This window comes from Canis lupus, chromosome X (genome assembly GCF_003254725.2).
Source record: "Canis lupus dingo isolate Sandy chromosome X, ASM325472v2, whole genome shotgun sequence".
NCBI lineage: Eukaryota > Metazoa > Chordata > Mammalia > Carnivora > Canidae > Canis > Canis lupus.
This window is the reverse complement of record NC_064281.1, coordinates 75,547,290-75,570,756: the sequence shown is the minus strand read 5'-3', so window position 1 is coordinate 75,570,756 and position 23,467 is coordinate 75,547,290. Positions and strand designations below refer to the sequence as shown.

At 43.9% G+C, this 23,467-nt stretch overlaps 1 protein-coding gene across 7 annotated transcripts; it reads right to left on the bottom strand.

Annotated features, from left to right (window-relative positions):
* Positions 1-1,590: 1,590 nt before the first annotated feature.
* On the bottom strand, positions 1,591-12,919 carry ARMCX4 (armadillo repeat containing X-linked 4). 7 transcript variants are annotated; one of them, XM_025431685.3, is made up of 6 exons: positions 12,766-12,919; positions 12,191-12,261; positions 10,733-10,822; positions 10,301-10,384; positions 9,923-10,014; positions 1,591-9,577 (listed from the first exon to the last, which is right to left on the bottom strand). In XM_025431685.3, exon 6 carries the CDS (start codon positions 9,433-9,435, stop codon positions 1,936-1,938), a length of 7,500 nt encoding a protein of 2,499 aa, XP_025287470.1. In that variant the 5' UTR covers positions 9,436-9,577; positions 9,923-10,014; positions 10,301-10,384; positions 10,733-10,822; positions 12,191-12,261; positions 12,766-12,919; the 3' UTR covers positions 1,591-1,935. The 7 variants fall into 7 exon arrangements, with proteins under 7 accessions (XP_025287470.1, XP_025287471.1, XP_025287469.1 ...); XM_025431686.3 differs by having other exon boundaries at positions 10,705-10,822; positions 12,766-12,907; XM_025431684.3 differs by having other exon boundaries at positions 10,745-10,822; positions 12,766-12,907.
* Positions 12,920-23,467: the final 10,548 nt, after the last annotated feature.

Below are 23,467 nucleotides of genomic sequence, written 5' to 3'. Positions count from 1 at the left end.
GACATCAATAGGGAAGCCTCTATTTATACTTTTGCTCTAGTTCCCTGAAACACTATAGACAGGCCTTCTTAGCCCAAATCCATCCATTTCCTCTTGGCAAATTATGCAAAAACTCCTGTTGTGTATTATATAAAACTCAAAAACTACAGATAAGTAAAAAAACAGGCAAAATTACCCATTAATCTAACACCCAGAGGACACTATTAACATTCTCAGAGTATATACCAAAGCTTATCCATAATTTAAATATATACTTTAAAAGTATAGCATGCGCTCTTGCAGCCTATTTTCCTCACTCAAGATTATATGTTGAATTTTTCCTAAGTAAACAAGTGTAGATGCCCATCCTCATTTTCAGTCTCTGCAAGATGTTTCAATGTGTAGACACACCCTAATTTGTTCAGCCAAGTGCCTATTTTGAAACACTTGGATCATTCACAATTTTTCACTCTTCAAAACAGTATGAAGACGTACAGCTTTATACAAGCCAGTTATTTGATCATTTTCTGTACATGAATTTCTACAAGTGGAATTACTGGCTCAAAGAGCATGCACATCTTAAAGGCTTCTGACACATGTATCCAAATGGACCTGTACCAATGTATGCTCCCACCAGCCCAGCTTGAGAGTGCCCTGCTCACCACCTCCTCACCCTACTCGGGGGTGGGAAAGAGGTGGATCTTCTACAGTATTGATGCCAACACCACTCTCAAGGATTCCATAATGGCCCTGTCTTAATCAATCTTCTAAAAACAATTTCATAGAAGCATTAAATGTTGTTCTTTCTTCTATTATATTTTCTTATTTCAAAATAATAACTAATGTATTTACTTACATAGACACCAGAGTTGGCCAAGAAAGAGAATGTTTTCCTCTTAAATGCCACCAGGACCCTAAAATAAAATCACCCCTCTCCATATGCCCTCAAGATATGTTCTATCCCTTCTTTGTTCTAAGATATCTCTCACCTCCTTTTTCCCCTTGCCATTTCTTGTGGCCAGTAGTGAAGTCTCATGATTTTATCATCTCGTGCCTGGACCATGGCAGTAACTTCCTAACTTGTGTTTCAATCTCCAGAGGCCACTCCTGTCCCCACCCCAACTCTGACCCATCCTGCACACAAATCAGCTACATCCTCTTCCTTTCATTTTCATTCCTTCGGTCACAGAAGGCTTTGGGGTCTCCCAGGGGTGAATGGAGTAATATTCCGACCTCAGTTTAGTAATCAGGGATCTTGATGAAGGGGCTCACCCAAACTGAGGGATTTACTTTCCATCATTTCCCTCCCCACACGTGGAACTGCAGGCGGGCCAGCCTCCTCTCTGGAGCAGGATTCCCACCTCCTTGCCTTTCTTTCCACCACTCTTACCTCCTCCAGTGCCCTCCCACCCCATTTTTATCCTATCCTTCAAGCCCAGTGTATCTAAGTATCCCCCTCCTCCATAAAACTTTGCCTGAGCATGGTGGCCTGCAGAAGCTTCCGCACTGCTCGGAAGGCCATGATCAGAGGCTCATGGTTTTGTTAGTATAGTTTTGTTTCCATACATCTTGCCTTTCGAAATAGATCATAAACAAGGACAAAGATGTGTCTCTTTTTTTCTGTTTCAAACACACAATTTTATTTGTAACATAAAAATAGTCTCAAATGTATAAACATAAGTCCACACAAAGGACCAAAAATTACCTTACTTATGAAGAATCAGGTCAGTTTCTGCTCATGAAGCATACTAAAAATATCTCATTTCAGACAAGGTAATAATCAGCACATGTATTTTCAGAACAAGTTTGAATTAGTTTGTTGTTCATAAAGTGATCCAGCTATAGACCATCACAAGTAACATCAGTTTCGAAGTTATAATGCAATTTAGGATGTGCATTACTTCCAGACTGGAAAACTGAAATATTACTCAGATCTGTTTGGGAACATACAACTAATCAGAGTTTACTTAATAATAGCTCAACTCTTTCTTTCACCTCAGGGTCACTGTATTCTGCTGCTAGGACTCGAAGTTTCTTGGCACATGCTTTAGGTCTTTGGAATATGAAATAAAGGGAATTTTTACTGAACTTGTCCTGGGTAAATACTTTTGCTCTTCTTTTAAAGTGGTAATTTATATTTTCAAATAGTGAAAGAGCATTAAGAATATTCTCTTTTGTCTCTTTCTTGTTAAAGATATTAATCAGTGATGTGGGTGCATTGGCAATGAGCAAATCTTTTGTCATGGATGGATTTTTAGAGAAATTCAAAAGCATTCCCAAAATATGGTCTTTAGTTTCTCCACTTCCCACAGTTAACAAACGAAGAAATTCTGAAATATAATTTGTAACCATATGCTGATACTCACTAATAATAGTCAAATGTTTTATCAGTCTTAGTCCAGCTAGCTGTACATTTGAATTCAAGGGATAGGTGACCGTGTCTTCACATACTTGGTTTAAGTATGTCTTTACCTTCCTATGATTTTCTGCAGCCACTGAGATGTTATTCAGTGCATTTAAAGCCTTCTGCCTAACACTGGGATAGGGATTATTGAGCAAGCTTTCAATAATTGAGATTCTACCTGCATTACGAATAACTTCATGGGAAAATGGATATTCGGGACTGTTATAAAGTGCATTATTGGCTATTTCATGAATAGAAGGATCTTCAGTCATCTCAATCATGCAAATGAGTTTTTCAAGCTCTCGTGGATCCATATTAGCTTCACGTTTACAGCGACAGGTACAGGGCTGAGTTTTCTCCTCACACCTCATCTGCTTTCTGAGCTCATCTTCAGGTGGGAAGCAGGGCTCACCTGGGTGTGGAAATTTCATTTCTGTCCAGATCATGGCTCCTGCCCATGACCCCATTCCCGCCCCAGGGACCATGGATGGGTATGTGCCTCTTGACTCGGCTGACTTTTTGGCTTTAGTCTTAGGTGCAGATTTGCCCTCACTTCTATTTTCATTACCATTCCAGAACCAAGACCTTTCATCAACTCCACCAGTAGTTGGTGCCTCAAGCTTATTCTTGGTGCTGACCTTATCTCCAGCTCCACACTCAAAACTGACATTCCTCTCCCTCTTGGATCTGTACTCATTACTCTTCTCACTCTCAGCCCAAAACAAGGACCTTAAACTGATTTCCTCAATATCAGGGCTGGATGCTCTACTTAGCTCATCCTCATCTACATCCTCATCCACAGTCCAGGACCCTATGCAAGGCTCTTCCTCAGCCCCAAGCCTAGACCCTGTAGTGGCTGCATCTCCATCCCAGAGCCAAGACTCCTTCCTGACCTCTGTCCCAGCCCCAGCCTCAGCCCCAGCCCCCACACAGGAATCCATACAGGCCGCCTCTTCAGATCTGATCCAGGACCCAATATTGACCTTATTCTCAGCCCCAAATCTGGAACTAATGATGGCCTTTTCTTCAGTCCCTGATCTGGATTCAATACTGGGCTCATTTTTACCTCCAGGTTTGGACACAATCCCAGCCTCTTCCCCTCTCCTGAACCAGGACTCTGTACTAGTCTCACTCCCAGTTCCAAACCAGGATCTTTCATTGACCTCCATGTCAGCACTGATCTGGGGTCTTACACTGGCCTGGTGGTCACCAGTCCTAGCCCAGGGCCCTCCACTTGCCTGGTTCTCAGGCCCCAGCCTAGACCCTCTACTGGCCTCGTTACCAGTCTTAGACCCAGCCCAAGTTTTTCCACTAGCCTGACCCCCAGTGCCAGCCTGGGAGCCTTCTCCACTGGCTGCGTCTTGAAATCCAGATTTGGAACAGCTATCAGCCTGATCCCCAGCCCTAGCCCAGGACCTTCCACTGGCCTGACTCCCAGTGCCAGACCAGGACCCACCACTAGACTGGTTTGCAGGCCCTGGATTAGACCCTCCAACAGCCTGGTCCTCAGCACCAGACCAGAACTCTCCACCACCGGCTTGATCCTCAATTCCAGGTTTGGGACAGCTACTAGCCTGATCTCCAGCCCCAGCCCAAGAACTTCCACTGACCTGACTCCCACTATCAGCCCAGGACCCACCACCAGATGGGTTCATGTGCCCTAGTCTAGATCCTCCAACAGCCTGGCCACCAGATCCTCTTGCATTGGCCTGACTCTCACTGCAAGCACAGAACCATCCATTGGACTGATCCTCAGGCCCTAGCCTACATTCTTCACTGGCCTGGTCCCTATTGCCAGGATGGGAATCTCCAATGGACTGGTCCTTGGGACCTAGCTTAGGCCCTCCACCAGCCTGTCCCTCATTATCAGTCCAAGACCCTCTTCCACTTGCCTGCTCTTCAAATCTAGGCTTTGTCCCACCATCAGCCTGATCCCCAGGTACAGCCCAGATCCCTCCATTGGCTTGGTCCCTAGAGTCAGCCCAGGATCTTCCACTGGACTGGTCCTCAGGCCCCAACATAGGCCCTCCACCAGCCTGGCCACCAGCCCTAGCCAAAGATGCTTCTACATTTGCCAGATCCTCAAATCTAGGCTTGGACTCACCACCAGACTGATCGCCAGTCCCAGCCCAGGACCCCCTACTGGACTGTTCCATAGTCCCAACCCAGACTCCTCCACTGGCCTGTTCCCCAGCCCTAGCCCAGGACCCAACACCAGACTGGTCCACAGGCCCCAGCCTGGAACCTCCAGTGACTTGGTCTGCAGTGTCAGACCAGGACTTTTTACCAGACTGGTCCTCAGGCCCCAGCCTAGACCCTCCTCTGGACTGGCCATCAGCCCCAGCCCAGGACACATTTTCACTGGCCTGATCCTCAAATCTAGGCTTGGATTCACCATACAGATCACCAGTCCCAACCCAGTACCCTGCACTAGCCTGGTCCATATCTCCAGGCCAGTACCCAATACTAGCCACACTCCCAGCTCTAGCTTCAGCCCAGGACCCTCCATTAGCCTGAATTCCAGCCCCATCCTGAGACCTTACACTGGCCTGTTCCTCAACTCCAGTCCAGGACCCTCCAATGGTATGTTCCCCAGTCCATGACACCCCACTGGCCTGACCTCCAGCCCAGGGCTCCCCAATAGTCTCGTTCCCAGTGCTAGCCCAAGACCCTCCAATGGCCATGTCCTCAGCCTCTAACAAAGAACCCCCACTGGCCTTGCTCCTATCCCAGGACTCTTCAGTGGCCTGACTCCCAAACAAAAGCCCCCCACAGGCCTGGTTCCCAGCTGCAGCCCAGGATGGAAAACCAACTTCATTCACAGCCTTAGCCCCAGCCCAGGACCTCATATCAGACTTATCACCAGCCCCACTCCAGGACTCAATACTGGCTTCATTCTCATCATCAGCCCAGGACATGCTATTCTCCCAATATCCATCCCTGGCCTGAAACCTAAATTTGATCCATCGCTCAGAAGCAATCCAATCCTCAATACCAATCTCACTCCAGTAATAGTCATGAACCCTAGGCCGAGTCTTTCTGCAGGCCTGAGTGCCTGTCCCACCCCCACTCTCAGGAGTGGCCATGGTCTCAGCCTTGGGCTTTGCATAGGCCTCATCTCCTGTGGCTTCTGCTTCAGACTTGGGGACAGCCTTGTCCTTTTTCTCAGACATGATCTTACTCTGGGAATGGGCCACAGATTGAGGCTGGCCAGAGGCTGTCATATGTGCCCCAGCCTCTACCTTAGACTCAGCATTGGCATTTCCCCTAATCTTACTTCTGGCACCAAGGAGGGCCTCACTCTGAGAAACGGCCACAGCCTGGGGTGAAAAAGAGCCTACTATATCTTGCCCAGCCCCCACCTTAAATACTGCATTGAGATTGTCCCTGACCTTATTTCTGGCACCAAGCAAGACTTCACCTTGGGAATTAGACATGGCTTGGGGTTGGGCAGTGCCTGTTATATCTGTTTGAGGCTGAGTGGAACACATTATATCTGGCCCAGTGCCTGCCTTAGACACAGCACTGGCATTACCCTGGACCTTATTCCTGGCACCAGGCAAGGTTTCACCTTGAGAATCAGACACAGCCTGAGCCTGGGCAAAGCTTGTTGTATTTGCTCTGGCCTCTACCTTAGACATAGCATTGGAATTGCCTCTGACCTTATTCTTGACACCAGGCAAGGCTTCACCCTGGGAATTGGCCACAGCCTGGGGCTGGGCAGAGTCCACTGTATCTGGCCCAATCCCTGCTTTAGACACATCGCTGGGGTTGCCCTTGACCTTGCTCTTAGTATCAGCTAGGACTTCATGCTGGGAATTAGCCACAGCCAGGGGTTGCACAGAGCCTGTTGTATCTGTTTGAGGCTGGGCAGAGCCCATTGTATCTGTCCGAATCTCTGCCTTTGACACAGTACTGGGATTGCCCCTGACATTCTTAGTACAAGACAAAACTTCACCCTGGAAAGTGGCCAAAGCCTTGGGACAGGCAGAGCCTGTTATATCTCCCCTGGCCTCTGCCTTAGATATGACATTGGAATTACCCCTGACCTTACTCTTAATACCAGACAAGGCTTCACCCTGGCAATTGGTCACAGTGTGTGGCTGGGCAGAGCCCACTGTATCTGGCCCAGTATCTGCTTTAGACACAGTACTAAGATTGCATCGGACCTTACTCTTGGTACCAGGCAAGGCTTCACCCTGGGAATTAGACTCAACCTGAAGCTGGGCAAAGCTTATTGTATCTGTCCTGGCCTCTACTGTAGACACAGCATTGGAATTGCTGCTGACCTTATTCTTCATACCAGGCAAGGCCTCACCCTGGGAATTGGCCACAGCCTGGAGCTGGGCAGAACCCACTGTATCTGGCCTATCCCCTGTCTTAGATACAGCATTGGACCTGCCCTTAACCTTATTCTTGATTCTAGGCAAGGCTTTACCCTGGGAATTGGCCACGGCCAGGGACTGGGCAGAGTCTGTTGTATCTGTTTGAGGCTGGGCAGAGCCCATTGAATCTGCCCTGGCCTCTGCCTTAGACACAGCACTGGGATTGCCCCTGGCCTTATTCTTAGTACCAGACACAACTTCACCCTGGGAATTTGCCACAGCCTGGAGCTGGGCAGAGTTCACTGTACCTGGCCCAGCCCCTGCCTTAGACACAGCATTGGACTTGCCCCTGACCTTCTTCTTAGTACCAGGCAAGGCTTCACCTTGGGAATTGGCCACAGCCTGGGGCTGAGCAGAGCTTGTTGTATCTGTTTCACTCTGGACAGAATACATAGCATCTGGCCCAGTCCCTGCCTTAGACACAGCATTGGGATTGTCCTTGACCTTATTCTTAGTATCAGATAAGACTTCACCCTGGACATTGGCCATAACCTGGAGCTGGACAGAGCCCACTGTATCTGGCCCAACCCCTGTCTTTGACAAAACACTAGAATTGTCCTTGACCTTATTCTTAGTACCCGACAAGGCTTCATCCTGGAAACTGGCCTCAGTCTGGGGCTGAGCAAAGCCTGTTGTATCGGTTTTAGGCTGGGCAGAACATACTGAATCTGGCCCAGTCCCTATCTTAGACATAGCATTGGGACTGCCCCTGACATTTTTCTTAGTATTAGGTGAGGCTTCAACCTGGAAATTGGTCACAGCATGGAGCTGGGCAGAGCCCATTGCATCTGGCCCAGTTCCTGACTTAGACATAGCATTAGGATTGCTCCTGACCTTATTCTTGACACCAGGCAAGGCCTCACCCTGGGAATTGGCCATAGTCTGAGGCTGACCACAGGTCTTTGGTTCTGCCTTAGCCCCTGACCTAGAAATGGCACTAGGATCACTCTTGCCATCAACCCTGGAATCAGGTAAAGCATCATCTTGGGTCTTGGTCCCAACCTGAGGTTGCACACACATTTTCATTTCTATCCCAACTCCTGCTTTACACTTGCTTTTGGCTTTTCTCCTAGCCTTACCTCTAGTACCAGGTAAGGTCTCAACCTGGCTCTTGGTGGCAGCCTGAGACTGTGCCTTTGTGTCTGTTCCAGGCCCTTCCTTAGACATGGTATTGGCACTACCTTTAGCCTTAATCCCGCCATCAGGTAATGCATCAACTTGGACGGTGGCCAGAGTCTGAGGCTGTGTACAGAGCTCAACATCTGTCCCAGCCCCCATCTTAGACATGGCATTGGCATTGTCTCTGGTCTTAATCCTGGCATCAGGCAAGGCCTCAGCCTGGGAATTGGCCTTCAAGTTTGCCCTGGCCCCTGTTATCGACATAGCATTGCAATTGCCTCTACCTTTAACCCTGGCATCAGGCATAGCCTTAGCCTGAGCACTGGCTATAGCTTGAGTTTGAGCAGTAGCCCTCATGTTAGCCCCAGTCATTGCCTTAGATGTGACATTGGTATTCCCCTTGTCATCAACCCTGGCACCAAACACTGCCTCAGCCTGTTTCTTGGCCACAGTCTGAGGTTGTGTAGAAATTCTCATATCTGCTCCTGCCCCTGCCTTACACATGGCATTAGTATTACACCCAGAATCAACCTTTGCCCCAAGCATAGCCTCAGCCTCAGTCTTAGCTATAATCTGAGGCTGGACTGAAACCCTTGTGTCTGCCCTAGACTCTGCCCAAGACCCGGTTTTGTGATTCCCCTTGACCTCAACCCCAGAACCAAGCATGTTGGTGACTTGGATCTTGGTCACAGCCTGAGATGGTGCACAGGACCTCATGTCCACTCCAACTTCTGCCCTGGACACGGTATTAGGATTTCCTTTAGCATCAACTATGTTATCAGGCCTGGCTTCAGACTGAGACTTGACCACACTCACAGTCCCTGCCAGGGCTCTTTCCTTGGTCTCAGCCACAATTCCAGTCTTATTTATGGCACCCATCTTGGCTACTTCCCTGATCAATCCTAAGGCCTCACTCTGTGTCACCATTACTCTGTTCGTCTCTTTTTCAGCCAGTATACAAGCCTCCACTTTGGTCTGGGTCTTTACTTCTTTCTTGGTCTCTGCCCTGGCAACTGGTGCCCAAGCTTTATCCTTGGTCTGGGTCACAGCCTCTTTCTTGACTACTCTCCCAGCCTCAGAGTCAGTTTGGGTTACGGCCTCTTTCATAGCCACATCCCCGGCTTTGACCTGGTCCTCAGCCAGAGCCATTGCCTCTGTCATGTCCACTGTTCTGACCACTGCTTTGGCCTCAGATTGGGTCTCTGCCTCTGCCTCAGCCATTGTCTTGGCCTGAGAGATGGCTTTGGGTCTGGCTTTAACAGTGGTGGTAATCTCTACTTCAGCCCCAGCCCTACCTCCTGCTTCAGTTTTTGCTCCAGTCTTGGCCTTGGGGCTAGTCTCAGTCTTCATCCCAACCATGGCTTCACTCGTGGCCAAGGTCTGGTTCTGCACCCCAGCCACAGCCTCCATCTTGACTCTGGACCCATTTCTGCCAAGTCTCCTCACACTCTGGGCTCTTCCTTTGGTTAATCTGTAAATGTAGTAGCAGGTGCCAGCCCAGAAAACCAGTCCTGCAGTCACCCAGCCCACTTCCTGAATGCGACCCATGTAATCACCCCTACTGAAGGCACAAACAAGGTATGAGGGCTCAGTCAGGATGGGGAAAGAGGGTGTAGGTCTGGGTGTAGGCCTCTGAGGGCGCTGGTCTTCAGCCACTTAAAGGCCACTACAGCTGCCACTGGAGGTGGACCTAGAAGTGGAGGAAGGAAATGGACTAAAATTTCTCTTCTAATTTTGTGCCTCATACAGATAGGACAGGAAAGTTTAGAAATGATGTGCATGGTGGGAGAAGAGGATGATGAACAAACTCTCTCTCTCTCCTTCCCTTTTATTTTCTCCCCTCCCATTTTCCCCCAGTGCCCAACAACTATCCCCTAGGGTGCATTCATACACATTTCCTTACACCAAATGAATAATGGTAAACATGGGGGGGGGGACTGATTATGAATGGGAAAGACAGAGAAGCGCTCAGACCTTGATTTTTACTGGACCTACTCTTGTCACCACTCCCAAAGATCCCCAGCCTCATACCAACCTGTAATGATCAAGGCAGTTCCCTCCTCTTTCTTTCTCTTGATTGGTGATATACCCTAAAGTAGATCTTATTAACTCATGAGATCTGTGGACCTAGAGACAGAGAGACAGACAGACAGAGGGACAGATGGGAGTGGAGATTTTGTTCTTGATGTGACAAGCATATTATCAAACTACCTTTCTATCTCTCTCAGTTCACCCTACTCTCTGTACCAAAATATAAGTGAGAGTGTGGGGTAAGTGACAGGGATGGTAGGAAAGGTGGCCAGGAAAGGGAGAGGTTGAGGATACTCCAGACTGGACACTGACCCTACTGGATGCACACTGATCACGACCAACCCACCCTACGGCTCTACCCAGGCAGTTCCCATCCTCTTACCAGTCTATACTGATCAGGGGCAATTTCGTCCTTGTTTCTTTGCTTCCAGTAATCTCAAGCCCTACAGCAGACCTGCAGGCAGATCTAAGGACAAGCAAACAAACAGGAAGTAATAGAGACCAAGTCTAAAGACCAAGAACAGACAAGCAGCCTGATCCTTGATCCCAAAACCTGCCTTGCCAGAGCCCGTGTCCAGTTTGCTAATGTGTCCCATTTTGAGATGTCTCCTCTCAAGTCTTCTCTCACTCACACTCTGGCCCACCCGTACCCCAATATTCCTCCTGTTTCCTGCCCTGAAATCAGCAGGAGATGTAACAACACAGTGGAAATCTGGTAGAGTGCAGGAGGGGCAGAAGTACCCTCCACGGAGACCCTCTCAAGTCTCAGCCACCTTCTGTGCTCACCCTCTTGTTATCCTCAAGTGCTGCCCACCTTCAAACCAACCTTCATGGTTCCAAGCCAGTCTTCCCCTTTCCCTGGCTTCCAGTGGTAAACAGCCCTACTGTAGGCCTACGAGAAGACCTAGGAATAAACAGAGACAAGTGGGAAGATAACTGTTGAGTGCTTGTGGCATCCCAGCATTTAAAACCGGGGTCCCAGGACGCCTGGGTGGCTCAGTGGTTTAGTGTCTGCCTTTGGCTCAGGACATGATACTGGAGTCCTGGGATCGAGTCCACATCAGGCTCCTTGCGAGGAACCTACTACTTCTCCCTTTGCTTATGTCTCAGCCTCTTTCTCTGTATCTCTTATGAATAAATACATAAAATCTTCTTAAAAATTAAAAAAAATAGGAATGCCTGGGTGGCTCAGTGACTGAGTGTCTGCCTTTGTCCCAGGGCATGATCTTGGGGTCCCGGCGTCAAGTCCCGCATCAGGCTCCCTGCATGGAGCCTGCTTCTCTCTGTGCCTGTGTCTCTGCCTCTCTCTCTCTCGAATAAATAAATAAAATCTTTTTTAAAATTTTTAAAAATAAAATAAAACCGGGGACCCAGTGCCTTCCTTACAAGATCTAGAAACCCATTCTCTGGGAAGCAGAATCTGGGGCTTCCCCAGCACTGAAATGGGCAGCGTGTAAAAGGAAGGCAGGAGAAATAAAAGGGAAGAGACAAGGGCAATTTATTTTAAAGCCACCTGTAGGATTCTAAGGTTTCTCCCAAAAGTCCATCATTCCTTCACCAAGGTACTCAGACAGGTGAGGGAATCTGGAAAACTGGAAAACGGAGAGAGAGATGGAGGCCTCCATCCCCTACTCTAGAATCATACATAGCCTACTGCCATCTACTTCCCCTCAAACCCATCTCTAGGAGTCTCTGGAAGAAGAGACAAGGAGTGAGGGAAGGCTTTTTCTTCTGCAAAATCGCTATCCCTCTGGCAAAGGCTATCTCTAATTAATAATAATAATAATAATAATAATAATAATAATCTTGAATACAACAATTTGTATTTTTCTTAATAGTATCTGAAGGGAGAAAGGAAATCATCCAAAGGAAAGTGTGCTGTTTTTATTGGTCTTCAACCTACAATTTACGTTAAAAATCCTAAGCTTAGGGATGCTTGGGTGGCTCAGTGTTTGAGCTTCTGCCTTTGGCTCAGGTCGTGATCCTGGGGTGATCCTGGGGTCTAGGGATTGAGTCCCGCATTTGGCTCCCTTCAGGGAGCCTGCTTCTCCCTCTGCCTATGTCTCTGCCTCTCTGTGTCTCTCATGAATAAATAAATAAAATAAAATGTGAAAAAAAAGTCCTAAGCTTAGCAAGGAAATGCAGTTTAAGGAGAGTCCCCTAGTTAAAGCCCCACCCCGTATCCCAACCAGACAGCTGCGCCTAAGTTCCTGTCCTAGAGAATTCATCCAGAACTTCAACTGTTCTTAGGCCGAGCTGGGCTCACACTAACCTCCACAGATCCCGTGCAGTTTTCTTCTCTCCTTCTTCCCTTGCCTCGCCAAACAGTGCCACACGGAACTACTGTCCATTAGACAGGAGAGAGGAAAGGCACTGAGTGCTTGGACCAGCACCCACGACACAGATCCCAATACTCACGTTTCTGGACCCAGGATCCCGGTTATCAAACGTCCCTCCCTGCCTTCCAAGACGCCACCCCCATCAACTCCATGGTCCAGTCACCAAGGCCCACCATTTTCTCTGTAAACGCCACGGTGGCGGGTCCCTTCTACTGAAACGAACAGGAAACTGGGCGGACGTGTGCGGTCAGCGCGATTAGAGTCAGAGAGGATGGGACATCTCAATCTCGGCCTTTCTCTCTTGAGACACTACCCCCTTCCCCCACCATCCGCCCCGTCGGAGCCCAAGGTTCCCCACCACAGACGTAGGCAAGGGGAGGAGGCTCAGGAAAATCACAGCAAAGGCTTCTGTAACTTAAGCCCGCTTCGTCCCACATCCCCGAACCAGCTACCAGGGTTGGGCGACCGCTGCCGCCCTGGCCTCGCGCACCGGCCCCGGAGCCCTTACCTGCTCCGCTTTCCTCGGGCCTGACGCCAGCCCGCGGGGCGCAGGACACCGGGGAGCAGGTACCCAGACGGGAGTGACGACTGCACCGAAGGCTGCGTCGCTCTGCAGCTCCACGTCACGTGAGCGCCCCGCGTCACCAACGCGCTCGCTCCCCTCCCACCCCACTCCCGCCTGCGGGGAGTTCTACAGGACCCTGCCCCCCACGTGCGCACGCACCAACTACCCCGCCAACCGTCTGGTCTGTGAGCCGGAGCCCTCCGCGCACCGCCCTGTCGCTCAGCTCCCGTCCTCTCCAATCTGAGGACCCGCTAGTTGGCCTCACCGCTTTGCAGTTGGGGTTCGCCCTTTTCTGGTTACCCAGGGAGGGTCTGCATATCACCCTCCTCCAAGCCTTGGCTCTGGTCTTATCTCCTGTTTCTTTTCTTTTTTTATTTTATTTTATTTTATTTTATTTTATTTTATTTTATTTATTTATTCTTCAGAGAGAGAGAGAGAGAGGCAGAGACACAGGCAGAGGTAAGACGCTCCACGCAGGGAGCCCGATGTGGGACTCCATCTCGGGTCTCCAGGATCACGCCCTGGGCTGAAGGCAGGCGCTAAACTGCCGAGCCACCTGCCCTTATCTGCTGTTTCTTAGAAGAATCCTCTTTCTCTCTTAGGCGATAAGACTCCCCATGAAGTACATTGCTGCACCAAAATGGGCTAGGGAAGGGTTGTTAGGAAAGGAAGCAGAAAGGGCAAGTAGATGCTTAACTTTCTTTTCTTAATGTTCTTTTTTTCCCTTTTAACACCCCATTCATTGTTTTTGTGGGGGGTTTTGTAAGATTTTATTTATTTCTTCATGAGCGACACAGAGAGAGCGAGGCAGGGACATAGGCAGAGAGAGAAGCAGACTCCCTGTGGGGACCCTGATGCGGGACTCGATCCGGGGACCCCATGATCAAGACCTGAGCCAAAGGCAGACGCTCAATTACTGAGCCCCCCAAGATCCCACATTTTGTAATCAGAAAATGCAGAGAAGTCATTTTCAGTTGACATTTAAAAACTAGGTCATAAAATAACAGAAGACTCATTTGCTCACAGTATTTTGTGCCACATTAGGTGCTATAAATTATTTCGGTTTTCAAAACATACTAGTAATTATTGACATTTATATACAAAATTTTCCTAAACTAAACCAGCACCTTTTCGATATGATCTCTAAATCTGTGGAAAGACATTCAGTTTTCTAAAATTGGCAATTTCTCACAAGTGATTTACAACCTTTTGAAGTTCTGGCTAAACATTACTATGATCTTGTGTCAGGTGTCTGAGAACTTCCTCACAGAAGACTCCTGGATGACTGAATGAAAACCCAATAGCTGATGAATCCAGGGCCTGAAAATTGGTGACTTCCCAGACTAGCCTCCTTTCCATTCAAGGGGCTTTATATTTATTTTACAAAGGCATGTGATCAAATCTGTCTCATCACAATTTTAACAGGACCATCTGCTATCCCACTGGTGGAAATGAGGAATAGCAGGTGGAATTTTTATTTAATCATCGCACTGGTAAGATGTCTCTGGGATCTGTTGTGCATGTACTACATGTCACCGTAGCAGCAGCTAGCACTTGGCATCTTCCAGTGGAGATAGTGGTGAGGGTCTATGGGTGACTGTGAATCACTGCAACACCCCTGAGATCTATGTCATTTGTCCTTCACAAAAAGCATGGTTTACAGGCTCCCAGTCACCAGGAAAAAGAGGGCTTTTCATTTTCACTCCCTGCCTTGTTACAATTTCACTACACCACCCATACAAGCCCCTCAGAATAATCCCAGAACTCAGGGACAAAGTATGCAGAAATTAGTTCCCAGATACTCAGTTGTCCCTGCTAGGGAATCATACTCTAAATATAGATCTTTCAGGCAGCCTCTGCCTTTGAATGCTGAAATCTGACACTCTAGCAGGAAGCTCTCCACGTGAGGGGCCCCTGTGTGGGGGAGGCCCCTCTAGGAAGTGAGCCAGGGAGCCCAGAGTGCCAAAGAACCTTACTAATGACTTTTCAGAACTCAATCACCCATAACCAACTTATATTCTCCAGCAAAGGGAAAGATTCCGAAATTGATTGCATAAACATTAAAAACTTTAGTAAAGTAAAATACAAAACCCATAAGCAAAGGATAAAGAGTGGTTAATTTGTAATAATCTAAAAACTTACAAATCATCAGTAAAGTGATAACCCAACAGAAAACTGTGCCAAACTTGATGGGATAAGCACTGGGTGTTATTCTATATGTTGGCAAATTGAACACCAATAAAAAATAAATTTATATATAAAAAAAAAGAAAGAAAACTGTGCCAAAGACATGAATGGATTTGTTCATGGAAATGAAATACAAATGACTGATAAACATATGAAAAGATACTCAACTTCAAAGAAATGCAAATCCAAATAACTATGTCTTACCTTGTTTCAGCTAAGAGTTTGTCAATTATAGAAATTTGAGGGATGCCTGGGTGGCTCAGTTGCTTGAGCATCTGTCTCTTGGTTTAGGCTCAGGTCATGATGGTGGGGTGTCTGCTTGAGATTCTCTCCCTTTCTTTCTCCCTCTGCCCTCCCACACTCTCTCTAAAATAAATAAATTAAATATATATATATAATTTTGATAATATTTTGATTGGCTTGCAGGGAAATGGGCACTCCCGTACTCTGCTGGAGGCCGACACTCTGATGCAACCGTTTTTGGTTTGCAAAAATCTATTAAATGGTAAATATAATATTACACATATTCTGTGACCCAGCAATGCTATTACTAGGAATTTAACCAGTGTATATACCTACACAGTTTCTCAAAGATATGTGTATATTTCACAAAGGATATCTATTGGCTATCTATTGCAGTACCTGTAAAGGTTAAAAAAAAAACTGAAGAAACATAAAAGGAAAGATTAAATACATTATGTTAGATTTATAGTATGGTTGATAAAAAGAAAAATTTAGTTCTATGTATCCTGATGGAAATACACTTAGGGTATTTTATTATTTGCTGTTTATTTTCTGTAATTACATGGAAATTCTACAAGAATAATTCTAGTATAAGTCAAACCCAGAAAAACACTAGTATCACTTTAACTCCACTACTCTCATCCAAAGCACAGTTCTACCTCCCCACTGTTATAAATTTGCTGTGTTAAATGCTTTTCTATACATCATATATACATGCATACCTTACTAAAATATACAAATGGGACTATAGTTAACATAATGTTTTGCGTGGCACCTGGGTGGCTCAGTCGGTTACGTGTCTACCTTTGGCTCAGATCATGATCCCAGGATCCTGGGATGGCTCCTCATCAGGCTCCCTGTTCAGGGGGGAGTCTGCTTCTGTTCTCCCTCTGCTTGTGCTCTCTCTCTCTCAAATAAATGAATAAAATCTTTTTAAAAATATACTGTTTTGTAACTCACTTTTTTCCATTTAAAATTATATATCAGAGAGCTCTACATGCCAGTACCTTTATTTTTTAAAGATTTTTATTTACTTATTTGAGAGAGAGAGCATGAGTATGCATAAGGCAAAGGAGCAAAGGGAGAGGAAGCAAGAGTCTTAAGCAGACTCTGCCCTTAGTGCAGAGCCTGACATGGGGCCTCAATCTCACAACCCTGAGATCAGGACCTGAGCCAAAACCAAGAGTGGGTCCTTTAACTGACTGTACCACCCAGGCACACCCACAAACAATTACATTTAAATATGTTTTATTAATTTTAAATGCTACATACTATTCCATAGCTTGGTGACACTATTACTTGTCTAATTTCATTTCACCACACCTCACTGATGAACATAAAATTATTCTGGGTCTGGGTCTAATAAAAACAAGGCTATAATGAAAAATCTGTTACCCACAGGTGAAAGGATTTCTTTTAGGATATTCTGATATTAATAAAGTTGTTCAGTTAAGGGTATGAGATATTATGACTCTATACTGCCCAAGGAAGGATATGAAATGTTATATATTTAACAGGTAAACCACCAAACTGCCCTCCAAAGACACCAGGTCATTTATATTCCTGTCAGGCACATGTCAGGACCCCTTTCCTCAGGCTCTCATGCACATTGTAAATTACTAATTAGTGCCAATATAAGAGGCAAAAAAAGATATGTGGTTGTCCTCTTTTTTTAAGATTTTTATTGGGACTCATGGATGGCTCAGTGGTTGAGCATTTTCCTTTGGCTCAAGGTGTAATCCCAGGGTTCCAGGATCAAGTCCCACATCGGGCTCCCTGCACGGAGCCTGATTCTCCCTCTGCCTCTGTCTCCGCGTTCTCTCTGTATCTCTCATGAATAAATAAATAAAATCTTTTTAAAAGTAAAGATTTTTATTTATTTGAGAGAGAGAGTGAGAACAGAAACTGGGTGAGGGGCAGAGGGAGAGGGAGAAGCAGTCAGGGAGCCTGATGCAGGGCTCAATCTCACAACCCTGGGATCATGACGTGAGCCAAAGGCAGATGCTTAACCAACTGAGCCATCCAGGCGCCCCTGAGGTTGTCTTTTTTTTTTTTTTTTTTTTTAATTTTTATTTATTTATGATAGGCACACAGTGAGAGAGAGAGAGAGAGGCAGAGACACAGGCAGAGGGAGAAGCAGGCTCCATGCACTGGGAGCCCGACGTGGGATTCGATCCCGGATCTCCAGGATCGCGCCCTGGGCCAAAGGCAGGCACTAAACCGCTGCGCCACCCAGGGATCCCTGAGGTTGTCTTTTTAATTCACATTTTCCTACATATCTATAAGCTTTAGCATCATTGTATATGCATATTTGTCATTTGCATTTCCTCACTGAGAATGGATTCTTAATATCCTCTGAATTTTTTTTTTCCATTTAGCAGTATTTTTCTCACTGATTTTTAGTTCCTTGTGCATACCTATATAGTAGTTATTTTTGTTATATAAGTTACACATTGGGCAGCCCGGGTGGCTCAGCAGTTTAGCGCTGCCTTCGGCCCAAGGTGTGAACCTGGAAGCCCAGGATCAAGTCCCATGTCAGGCTCCCTGCATGGAGCCTGCTTCTCCCTCTGCCTGTGTTTTTGCCCCTCTCTCTCTCTGTGTCTTTAATGAAAAAATAAATTAAATCGTTAAAAAAAAGTTACACATATGTTCTCCCAACCTGCCACTAACATCTTAAATTTATGGTATTATTTGGCATCAGAATTTTCATATTTTAATGTAGTCAAATACAAATTGATTTTTTTCTGCATGGCTTCTGGGTAGTGTAAGCCATGTACATTTAAATATATACACACATATACATATATGTATATCATATACGTGTGCTTATACGTATATATGTGATATATGTGTGTGTGTATATATATATTCAAATATATAGCCAAATTCTAATACGATTCATGTAACAGTCCATTACTTCTCAACTAATTTAAAATGACTTATGCTAAGGGGTGCCTGGATGGCTCAGTCGGTTGATGGCCCAACTCTTGATTTCAGATCAGGTCATGATCTCAGGGTCCTGGGCTCACACCCTACTTCAGGCTCCACACTTAGTTAGGTGGGGGATTGGGGGAGTCTGCTTGAGGATTCTCTCCCTCTGCCCCTCCCCCCACTCTCTCTCTCTGTCTCTAAAATAAATAAATAAATCTTTAAAAATAAAAAATGACTAATGCTTAATTCTCATTTATACTCAGACATGTTTCATGGATTGACTTTTCTGTGTTACACACATACACACACATACACACACACATTTGTATAACTACCTTAATAGCACACTTTGAATTGGTATAGCTTTGTAGCAAGTTTAGATGTCTGGGAGGATAAATCCTTCATTGCTCTGCTTTTTCAAACTGTTTTTGGAAAGGCTTGGGCATTTCAAGTAAAGTTCCAAGTTTCATTGTCAAAAAATCCTGTTGGGATTCTACTATAATTACATTGAATTTATAGATTAACTTGGGGAATAATTAAAATCTAGTAATAAATTATTTTTATCCAGGGTCATGTAGTATTTTTATTTATTTATTTATATTATTTTTTCTTTTTTTAGAGAAATTGCATATGAGTATGGTGGGTGTGCAGAAAGAGCAGGAAAGAGAGAATCCCAAACAGGCTCCACACTCAGGAAAGAGCCCCACAGGGGCTTAATCTCAAGACTCTGAGAATCATGACCTGAGCCCAAATCAAGAGTTGGACACTTAACTGACTAAGCCACCCAGGCACCCCATATTTTTTAATTTTATTTATATATTTTGTGCACTTCAGTAAAATTGTAGTTTGCTTCATGTAGATTTTACATATTTCTTATTTGCTGTATTCTCAAATATTTCATAGTTTTTGTTAACATTGTGAATGGTGCCTTTTTGCATATGATATTCTTTTTTGTTCTTAAGGGAAAAAAATTCCATTTTTTAAAAGATTTTATTTATTTATCCATGAGAGACACTGAGAGAGAGGCAGAGACATAGGCAGAAGGAGAAGCAGGCTCCATACAGGGACCCTGTTGTGGGACTCAATCCCGGGACTCTGGGATCACACCCCAAGCCAAAGGCACACGCTCAACCAGTGAGCCACCCAGGTGTCCCAAAATTTCAGTTTTTATAAAGATCACCCATCCTAATTATAACTAAGTGACTCGGTGCAGTAAAATACAAAGAAAGGTGAACTATCACGCAGATTCCAACACCATGAAATAACCATTAAACTTATAAAGAACAATCAAACTTCCTGGAAGATTATATGTTCCTTAGGTCTGAACATTTCATTTTTAAGAATATATTCTTGAGGCACCTGGATGGTTCAGTCAATTAAGGGTCCAACTCCTGATTTCAGCTCAAGTCATGATCTCAGGGTCCTGAGATGGAGCCTCACCTTGGACTCTGAACTCAGCACAGTCGGCTTGCAATTCTATCCCTCTCTTTCTGCCCCTCCTCTCACTTGCACTCTCTCTCTCAAATAAAATAAGTAAATCTTAAAAAAGAATACATTCTAAATATCTGTGTACATATTTTATATCTCCTTATTTCCATTAATTTATTCTTTCTCATCTCTAGTCAAGGTAATTATTTCAAGCTCTTCTTCTGTCTATAATTCAATTTGTAGCCACATTTTTTCAGTTCAGCTGTTTATAATTTATTGCTTCTATGATAATGTTTTTTCAGCCTAATTGGTTCCTTAGTTTGCAATCTCCCTTTTTATCTAATTCTGCTGTCTTCTCATCTTTGAGGTTTGGGTTTTTTTTTATTACGTCTATATTCTTAAGTTGTTCTATAGCTTAAAGTACTTGTTGGAAATTTCCTTCTGTACTTTAGGGTATTTTTTTCTCCTTTTTCTTTACTTGCCTGTGACTTTCTGAAGTTTCTGTAATTAGGATGTGACCCTTTCTTTCTTTGGTTGCTGTTGATGACTCCCATTCCATCCCCTACTGATTTTTTACCTTTTTTGTTTTGCATTTTTTCAAGTATTGTGTAAGATTCTGTGAGGCAATGTCTTTCCTCTATTCTAATACAAAAGTTTCTCCTCATAGTCTAGCTGTTCATCACTGATGCAAGATGAGGCTACAATTTTTGTATGTCGCTCTTATACCAAGCCACCCTAATGAATCTCTATTATTAGTTCTAAAAGTTTGTCAGTTGCTTCTCTCTGATTTTTTAAAATTTTACATTTCTTCCTTCTTTTCTGCTGTTATTTTTTAAAGGATTTTATTTATTTATTCATGAAAGACACAGAGAGAGGGGCAGAGACACAGGCAGAGGGAGAAGCAGGCTCTAAAAAGGGACTCGATCCGTGGACTCCAGGATCACACCCTGGGCCGAAGGCAGGTGCTAAACCGCTGAGCCACCCAGGGATTCCTGCTTCTTTCTGATTTTTTAAAGAGCCAATTGTATTGTCTATAAATGACAATTTAGTATTTTTCCTTTCTAATACTTTATATCACTCATTTCCTTTTTTTAGTTTATGCACAGAACAAGAACTTAAGAACAATACTGAATAGCAAACATGATAACAGGGGCGCCTGGGTGGCTCAGTGTTTGAGCATCTGCCTTCACCTCAGGTGGTGATCCCAGGATCCTAGGATCAAGTCCACTTCAGGCTCCCTGCAGAAAGCCTGCTTCTCCTTCTGCCTATGTCTCTGCCTCTCTCTCTGTATCTCTCATGAAAAATTAAATAAAATCTTTAAAAAATATTTTTTTAAAATAAACATGATAACAGACATCCTTATAGTCAGTCGAGCTCCTAACTATAATGAGAATGCTTAGTCTTTTACCTTTAAATACAATGTTTCTGTACATCTCTGGTACAAACCCTTTCCCAAATTAAGCAAACATCATCTATTCCTAAAATATTAAGAGTTGTTATCATCAATCGATGTTTAATTTCAACAAATGATCTTATGGTACCCATTGGGATAATCATATTTTACTATTTTAATATCACTTTACTATTTGGTATTTTTACATGATTTTAAAATTACTACAGTAGACTGTAATAAAACTGTTCAAATAATAAATTGCACTTCAATTTTTGGGGTAAATCTCACATAGTAGCAACTATTTTTTAACACACTGCTGGATTTCAATTTACAAATATTTTATTTTCTATTTTTGGTACATGTTTTTAATGAGATCGGTTTACAGTTTTCTTTTTTGTGCACCATCCTTTTCCAGTTTTTGCTACTAAGATTATACTAGCCTTGTAAAACGGATTGGAAAGTTGTCCATGTTCTGGAAGTAGTTTATATAACCAGAAAATTTTCTACTCCTTGAAGGTTGGAAGAATTTTGCTAGAAAACAGTCTGAGGATGATAATTCTATTTTTTTCCTTTTTGTTTGTTTTTAAGGTAGTAGATCTTTAATTATTATTTTTTAAAGATTTTTTTTATATTTTATTTTTTTTTTTTAATATTTTATTGGTGTTCAATTTACTAACATACAGAATAACCCCCAGTGCCCGTCACCCATTCACTCCCACCCCCCGCCCTCCTCCCCTTCTACCACCCCTAGTTCGTTTCCCAGAGTTAGCAGTCTTTACGTTCTGTCTCCCTTTCTGATATTTCCCACACATTTCTTCTCCCTTCCCTTATATTCCCTTTCACTATTATTTATATTCCCCAAATGAATGAGAACATATAATGTTTGTCCTTCTCCGACTGACTTACTTCACTCATTTTATTTATTCATTCATGAGAGACACACAAAGAGAGGCAGAGATGTAGGCAGAGAGAAAAGCAGACTCCCTGAGGGGAGCCCAATGCAGGACTCGATCCCAGGACCCCAGGATCACCACCTGAGCCAAAGGCAGATGCTCAACCACTGAGCCACCCAGGCGCCCCTTTAATTATTTTTTAAACATTTTAATTGGTTGTTGGTCTATTAACTTTTTTTATTTCTTGAACCAATGTTGATAATTTATGTTTTCTTAAAATATCCATTTTGTCTGAAATTTTAAATTCAATGGTAAAGATTATGACATTTTCTTATATTTTTTCCAAATATCTCCTATATTTGCAACTATGATTCCTAATATTTCTTTTCCCTTCTTAAACAGATTTGCCAGATTAGTTTCTCTAAGAACAAGATCAGATTTTATTAACCAATTGTACTGTGCTTTTTGTTTTGTTTCTTATCTTGTTTTCAATGTTTATCTTTATTTTTCCTCCTTCTATTTTTTTGTTTTTTGGATTCAGCTTATTGTCCCTTTTCTATATTCTTTTTTTAAATATTTTATTTATTTATTCATGAGAGACACGGAAAGAGAGGCAGAGACACAGGCAGAGGGAGGAGAAGCAGGCTCCATGCAAGGATCCTGTTGTGGGACTCGATCCCGGGAATCCAGTATCAGGCCCTGAGCCAAAGGCAGACGCTCAATCATTGAGCCACCCAGGCATCCCTCCCTTTTCTAAATTCTTGAGCACTTTGTTCATTTATCTTAAATCTTTCTTGTTTTCAAATATGTATTTGAATCTATAAATTACCCTCTTAATATTGCTCTATCCACATCCCACAGGTATTGCAACTGGTGTTCTCATTTTCATTCTGCTCTACATAATATGAAGTGTTAATTTTTTATTTCCTCTTGAACCCAAGAGCCACTTAGAAAAGTTATTTTTCATTTTGTGTTGGGTGAGAATTTTTTTTATTCATGTTCAATTTTATTCATCACATCATGCCATCTCCTCTTCCAAGCTTTCCCTAATCACGCTTCTATAATAACATCATCCAGTTGGATTTCCAGTAAAGGATTTATCACCTTTTCCTATGTTTAGGTATTATTTGATTCCTTTCGTTAAGATATAAACTCTTTGGAAACAAGAACATTGTCTTTTATTCACCACATTTTCAGTACCTAAAATGGGGCCTAGAATACAACAGACACTCAGTAAGTATATGCTGAATAAATAAGTTATGGTCAATAAATATGAACCCTATGGTTATTATTTCTAATTTTTTAAAAGAAATTGGTGGGTTTTAACTGTTCATTGAGGATGTTCTAACACATGGACAAATTTTGTGAATTATGTGCACTTGAGAAGAATGTTATTTTCTAATATGTGCAAAGTTGTTTATATCTGAAAGATTAGTTAAAGCTTATTGATTGTGTAATCCAAACCCTTTATATTCTTGCTAATCTGTGGATTACTGAAAGAGGTATGGTAAGCATTTCATTATAGCTGTAGATGTAGCAATTTTTCCTTCTATTTAAATAATATTTTGCA

Excerpts from the sequence above, each read along its gene's own strand:
- ARMCX4 (XM_025431685.3), bottom strand. The coding sequence starts at position 9,435 with ATGGGTCGCATTCAGGAAGTGGGCTGGGTGACTGCAGGACTGGTTTTC.